Source organism: Trachinotus anak, unplaced genomic scaffold (genome assembly GCF_046630095.1).
Source record: "Trachinotus anak isolate AG129_WGS33_773 ecotype Australia unplaced genomic scaffold, CSIRO_AGI_Tana_v1 ptg000028l, whole genome shotgun sequence".
In the NCBI taxonomy this organism is placed as follows: Eukaryota; Metazoa; Chordata; class Actinopteri; order Carangiformes; family Carangidae; genus Trachinotus; species Trachinotus anak.
Window position 1 is genome coordinate 13,538,187 of NW_027273879.1, and position 6,819 is coordinate 13,545,005.

The 6,819-nt window shown below is 41.1% G+C and overlaps 1 protein-coding gene across 2 annotated transcripts; it reads right to left on the minus strand.

The window, feature by feature from the left end:
• Window positions 1-1,560: 1,560 nt before the first annotated feature.
• On the minus strand, window positions 1,561-6,300 carry LOC139611222 (T-box-containing protein TBX6L-like). Of its 2 annotated transcripts, XM_071465687.1 has the most exons (9): window positions 5,346-6,300; window positions 4,747-4,894; window positions 4,436-4,538; window positions 3,532-3,696; window positions 3,298-3,444; window positions 3,071-3,147; window positions 2,725-2,798; window positions 2,365-2,578; window positions 1,561-2,237 (listed from the first exon to the last, which is right to left on the minus strand). In XM_071465687.1, exons 1-9 carry the CDS (start codon window positions 5,359-5,361, stop codon window positions 2,042-2,044), a joined length of 1,140 nt encoding a protein of 379 aa, XP_071321788.1. In that variant the 5' UTR covers window positions 5,362-6,300; the 3' UTR covers window positions 1,561-2,041. The 2 variants fall into 2 exon arrangements, with proteins under 2 accessions (XP_071321788.1, XP_071321786.1); XM_071465685.1 differs by having other exon boundaries at window positions 4,747-6,300.
• Window positions 6,301-6,819: the final 519 nt, after the last annotated feature.

Genomic DNA, 6,819 nt, shown 5'->3' on the forward strand with positions numbered 1-6,819 from the left:
GGGACTGTGCCCAGTAAGGCTGTTCAGTAATCCAGCCATGGTTAGTAGGTAGCCATGATGGACAAGATGTAAACCCATAAATCAGAATTGTAACTGGCACAGTCAGGTTTAAAATAGTGTGTCATCCACACGCCATATTCCAGTTACAGACCCCTTTCTGCAGACAATAGGATTAATTGTTCCAATTACTCCTGAAATTACATCACCCAAAACAAGTGGTGCACTTTTAATAACAATACAAAAAATATTGATTCACTCCGGTTAAAGCCTTCACTAAATGCTTACATGCCCTTTGGTGCTGGAATCATAACTTGAGCACACTAATTGACCCTATCTGTGATGTATAATTCATTTCATAGTGAGGTGAGAGGAATCCAGGATGAGCTATGTGGGTGACCCAGATGACCCAGTCTACCTCAGGAAGACCGGGAGGTTAAAACAGCCATCTTGTAATCAGAAAGCTCCAGGTTTGGTACCATTCGTGACACTGACTCTCACATGTGTGTGCATTTTTTATATTGATGTTAAAAAAGTATAATATACAAAAGCATGTCAGTTGATGTGCTCTAGAAAATTCCTTTGCAGTGTCTGCTCCCTGAAGCTTTATAAATGTCCCAGATATGGCTTCCCTCTCTCTCTCGTAAAACATTTACAGCACAGACGCTCCTGCCTTCTGCTGGGGAAACTATGCCAGACTATGATGGTAATTCCACACTAGCTGACTGTCATCACTTTATCAGGTCAGACTCACTGCTCCAGGACAGTCTCTCACTGCTCCATCATTCTCGCTCTTTCTCATCCCTAACTGTGCTGTTGTTGTGTAATGCTTCTGCTCAGAAGATTCACGATACAGCTGATGAAAACATATTTGGTATTCTTGTGACATTAACAGCTGAACTCTCAGTTAGCTGTAGAATTACAGCAGTGGATTAACACAACACCAAGGTCATGATTCTACATTAGGACACAATGTTTCTGCAACACATTATGATTATTATCTTTTTTTAATATTATTTTGGCACACCTTGTTCGGCTTTATTTGCAAGTGTGCTAAAGGATAGAATAATAGGTTCTATGTGTTGTTGGTGGTAACTGGAACTATGGTTGCACCTTGGCAAGTCAATATGAATCAATTATCCAGATTTTTTGCCACATCAGTTACACTGCTCTATGGGTGGCAATGTCGATCAGTTGGTTTGGTCACCACTTTGGTCTAGACTGAAATATCTCACCAAATATGAAATCAATTGCCATAAAACTCATGGCCTACAGAGGATGAAACCCGCTGACCTTGTTGATCCCCTCAGTTTTCATTTAGCTCAGAGAGCAGGTGAACATTGTGGTTTTGAGTCACTCCACAACTATTGGATGGATTGCTATGACATTCATGTCCCTCTCAGGATGAATTGTAACAGTGTTGGTGATTCATTTCTGGACTTGTGGCTCACATTCAAATTATTCAACACAGCCCATCCCATTATCAGGTATCAGGTTAGCTGTGTGGCCTTAATCCTAATCAGAATACCCAAATACATACCTGAATGTCAGACAACTTGACCCATTGTTATCCATCTCCATTTATTGTGCTATGTATTTCCTTAGCATCTGACCACTAATACAATCCTATCACAAAGATGGTACCTGACTTTTTAAAGGGCTCTTACAGTACAGATGGGTATCTTTTTATCATATCCCCAGATTAAATTTCACACTTATTTCCCCTGACTGGATACAGAACAATATATATACGTCACAAAACACATACTGTATCTATTTATAAAAGCTCAAGCTGAACCAGCGCATTGGTAACCAGGAAGATTAAAAAAAAAACAAAAAAACATAAATCTCCCTTTAAAGGAATAGGATCTTTGTCCAGGTTATCATGAAACTTTTTACACATTTATACAATTTTAACACAAAATACAGAAGTGGCCTATCAGTTAGTTGCTGGTCTACTCATAATAACGACATTTCTTCATTTTTCAAGGCTTCAGTGACTTTATCCCCCATCAATGATGTCACCATTGCAAAGGGTCAAAGTTCACCAACAGGAGTATGAGAAGAGCGGGTACTGGCTCCAGTCCGCTGCATTGCTGTGGTGATGATGCTGATGGTGGAGGTAGGGATGTTGCTGGGCGCCATGTTCAGCTGTGGCAAGTGGGTGAGGTGGAGGGTGATGTGGATGTGCTGTGTCTACATCACTGGAAGGGAATGGAAATCTGGGATACTCCACAGACCTGGAGAAAAGAAAGTGATGTTTGGGTTAATTTTCATGCATCATCGTGCGCATTGTCTATTTATAAGTTTATTTTCCTGCTCTCGTCTGGTTGGATTTTATCTCATCATAAGTATCTTAAATCAGACCTGTAGGGCTGGTATGCCACAGACGCAGGCACCATCTGTTCTTCACAGCTGTAGTCATACTCATGCAGCTCCAGGGGCTCAGCATGTAGACTCTCAGATGGGTCCTGCTCCAGAGCCCAGGCTGAAAGGTGACCCCCCTTTACTGGCTGCTGTATGGAGGCCTGATTCTTCTCTGCTTGTGCTGACTGAGAGGTGGAGGGCATCCTCTGCAGGTCTGAGAGGGAAATGCAATGTTTAATAGGATCTTATGAGTGTCAGGACAATGGCACACTGATTTAAATGAATACTTTTTCATACTAAAAAGATTTTTATCTGTTGGCATAGTATTGATTGACGTAAGCTCTATGGGTGAAAACTTACCTGGAGGACTGCTACAAAGAGCTTTCCTGTCCAGCGTGGCTCTCTTTGCAGGAGGGCTTCTGGTTGAACGACACCTATGAAAAAATAAAACATTTAATTTATTTATTTTTTAACACTTTTCTGCCCATTCAGATTTTATTTTCACTGTTTCTTCACGTGGACCAAAAACAAGTTATGCTGTATAAACAAAGATAACTTTAAGTTGCACAGATTCTAACAAATGAAAGTGTCCAGCACACAAACTACAATTACTTTGTCTCATTCAGTGTAGCAGGTAAAGTAGCTCAGAACTGGTTGGACTACCGTGTGACAAATGAATTCCTTATTTTAGAAAAGAAATTCCCACCTTTTACTGTGGGAATGGGTGCCTCCTTCCCTGAATCCCTTAGCAAAAGGGTTGTTGTCAATCTTCAATTTTGTGATCTAGTAAAGGCAAAAAAAAGAGTTTTCAAAGGTATGGAAATGCATTGTTTTGTTTCAGTCAATATCATCACGTCTTTCTTGGGTTAAAGTTACTTCATAAAATGGTGATACATTCAAGAGATGACAGTGGGGCTGATTAGCTGTTTGTACCTTTGGGTTTTGGTAAGCAGTCACTGCAGTGAAGGTCGTCTCTGGGAAGGAGAAAGTCTGGAAGGGGCCCCAGCAGACAGTGTAAGGACTGTCTGCTTGTATGACATGAAACCTGGGGTAGTAGCGATGCATGGAGTGCAGGATGACCTGAAGACAGAAAAGAGCAGAGTGAGTAAAGTGAAAAACAAGCATAGCATAGTATAATTATTTCAGGATGGTAAGATGGGGTCTCACATGGCCGTGCTGATCCAAGGTGTTGTTGGTGAGCTTCACCTTGAGGAAAGACAACGACTGCTTCATCCAGTGACTTCCTGTAGCAGGAGAGTCTGGGTGCATGTATGTCCGACATGGGGGCTGGGGCTCTGCCTTCCCCGCGACCTCCCACTGCTCCTTTTTCCACTACAGAGAAACGTTGGGGGTGGGAGGGAGGGGGTGATGCAAGGTTACGAAGGGTGAGACCTCAGGACATGTCTGATTAATCAGAACTCTTCATGAAGCATGAAATCAATTTTTCATTCCTTATGGGGAAATGCAAGAGAGCTGTGGTGCATGAAAACTTTATTTATTAACAGCAGGGGTATTCTTCACACAGTGTTACTGTGTACAGGGTGGTTTCTGTTCTTCTGGTAACTTATGCTGACAGGATTTTTTAAAGGAAAATGATAAAAAGCCACAGTTGCTATGCATTAGTCTCCACCAAAGAACAATCAACTCTCTCAGAGTTCTCCCATAGTACTTTACCTTCACTGTTTTCAAGTGTGTGCTAAAAGCAATATCTGTGAGCAAATGGGCCAGATCAGTTGATGTGGGAGCCACTGAATGTATGGATGGCTGACTGCTCCTCATTCACTGATTGTGAATGAGTAAGGATGCTAATTGATTGGGCCTCCAGCCGAGAGTGCACAAACAGGAAGCAATGAAAGGCTTTGATATGCAGTAGTGCAGCCCAGAGTGGGCAGGCCCGTGTCTGGCTGCAGACTGCTGCGTTTTACATACTGCAGTCTGTTGGTTTTAACCCTCCACAAAACAAAATGCAAAAAAAAATGAAGGTTGAGGAAACTGAAAAGCCTCATACTACATGAACATGTTGTGTGCAGCAATGCATACAGTGCTCAGAGTGTGTTGCATATGCGTTTACCCTGTATTTGAAGCTGTCTACAGGAACCATATCCATCATGATGACATAATTGGCAAAAGGTTGGAGCCCAGATAGACTGACGCTGCAGTGAGGAAACATTCTCCTGAAACAAATACACAAAGTCATAAGTCAGAGAATGTTTTAAATGCAATGCAATCAGATGTTTTCATTCTTGAAACAAAACTGCATGCAATATGTGCAAAGACTCTGTGTGATGAATGATACAAAACGCAACTGGTATCTCATTTAGAAAGTAGGAAATAGTCTTAATTCTTAATTCAGTAGCCAACTAACTGTGCCAGCACTTTTACCTTCCATGCTTTGTTATAATCATCTCTGTTCCAATGCTGTGAAAGGACTTCCAGAGACTGGCGTTCTCCAGGGTCATCCTGATGCAGCCCTGCTGGTATGAGTCAGCAGCTGGAGGGGACCGGGGCATGCTTGGATCGGATTTGGAGTCTGTGGAGACAATACAAATAAACATGTAAACAGTTCTGCAGCTGTATTTATGGAACACTGGTTTATTGCACTATGGAGTTTTTTGGAGTGTTAAAAAGAGGAAAAATATAGTCTCACAAAGCTTCATATCTCTCTGCAGACAGTTGGTCAACCCCAAAAGATTTATACTTGAGATAAAAGGTCAGAATAGCTTTGCACATCCTTAGTTTGACCTGTGTATTAATTCTTCTTCAAATAAGTAAAATTATTTGATTGCCCATTTCTAATCCAAAGGAAGAACATGTGTTTTTTTTAGTAGACAAGAAACTGAAAAATAACCCCAAATACTACAAGTCCAAATTTATCTGGCAAGAGTGGTTATTTACCTACAGCCTTATCTGCCGTCCTCTTTTAACATGAATAAGTCCAGTTTCATGTCATTCAACACAGTGACAATAACACAAAAACTTACCAGAGAAGTGTTGCATGTTACAAAGTCCTTCTGTTATCACCACCAACAGCACCTAGTGGATCCCTGAAGTTTTGAGACAAAGTGCTGCTTTCAGATGTTCTAACTGTGAAGTCAGGGGTCTCTATCCTTGAAATGTCTGAGCCATGAACTTGATTGGTTATTGAAGAAAGGGTGGAGTCTAAACAGCCAAGTGGGTGTGGTCGGGGCGGGCTGAAGGGGGCAGGTGAGAACATTGCCTGATACTGAGGTCTTTGTTGTGACTTCACAAGCTCAGTTGCCATACTATGGGATCATTAGGTAGATGTTGGTGTCTTTTTGTTCAATTACATACAGAGAGATTTTCATACACTGGGGTGAATGTCTTTCTGTATGCACATGGAACTGCAAAGTTATTCATTCTTGGCATTTTGGTGTTTGCTGATCATAGAGAGTCCGTAAAAAATGATTTAAAGATGATGCATTAAATGAGAACATAAACATCTTATATCCATCTTTTATTTGTGTTACTTACTCTCATTGCCTAGTTGTTGTTATAAGAGACCTTTAAAAAACCACACCACCACAACAATAGCTACATTGATTTTGTAGGTACTACAATAGTGGTCACTTATAAGCCAGTCATACACTGTGATATGTGCCAGGCCTGAAATGCATATAAGATTCACTCCCTACTCGTCTCTTGCTGTTCAAGTTGAAGGACAGTGAGCAGAATTTCAAAGCACCTGGGGGGATGGAAGAGCAGACAAACAGGTCCCTTCCCGGCAGCTTTGGTTGTGTATTGAGAACAAGTTGGGAGATTACAGAGGTGATTGGAGTTTGGGTCTAGCCTTGACAATGGCCAACAGTGCTACTAATCCTATGAGGCCATTTGGCCCTGCCTCCCCCACTTCATGCTACCTTAAGTGCCCTGGGAGGAGAGCGAGCTCTCTAATGGAGCCAGCAGTTAGCAGCCCGTTCACATGAAAGACTGATGGGAGGAAGGGAAGACCAGTGGTGCCATAGAGGAAAACGTTCAAAGTTTACAGCCAAGTCCCTTTAATCTTACTTGAAATTCATCCTGGAAAAATCTTAATCTCAATTTCTCTTTTAATAGTTTTAGATAAAATCTGAATATGGGGGTTAGTGCTTTGAATGATTTCATCAGTGTGAAGATCATCTATCTTTAATAAACAGATGGAGCAAGCTAATACAGAATATTTATGATGCTGTAAGAAAAAGTGCAATTTTACAATTTTAGCTTAAGGCTACTTAAGAGAAAAGGAGCCAAAAACTAAATGAGGGGTTACAATGATCCTTCAGTCAAATGGAAGTATTTGCAAGGGGGTTATGATTGTTCAATTACTTCCAAAAAATGAAGAATATGTATCTTAAAAATCAGCCAATATTCTTAAAAACAAGTGATGCAGAGGTGGGACAAAGGTTATTTTTGCTTTTACTCTTGCTTCTCACTTTCAACGTTATAAGTGTGGTCAGT

Coding starts and splice junctions, on each gene's coding strand:
- LOC139611222 (XM_071465685.1), bottom strand. CDS start 4,919: ATGTTTATTTGTATTGTCTCCACAGACTCCAAATCCGATCCAAGCATG. Junction 3,697..4,435: donor TAGACAGCTTCAAATACAGG/GTAAACGCATAT, acceptor GTTTCTCTGTAG/TGGAAAAAGGAGCAGTGGGA. Junction 3,445..3,531: donor CCTTGGATCAGCACGGCCAT/GTGAGACCCCAT, acceptor TTCTGTCTTCAG/GTCATCCTGCACTCCATGCA.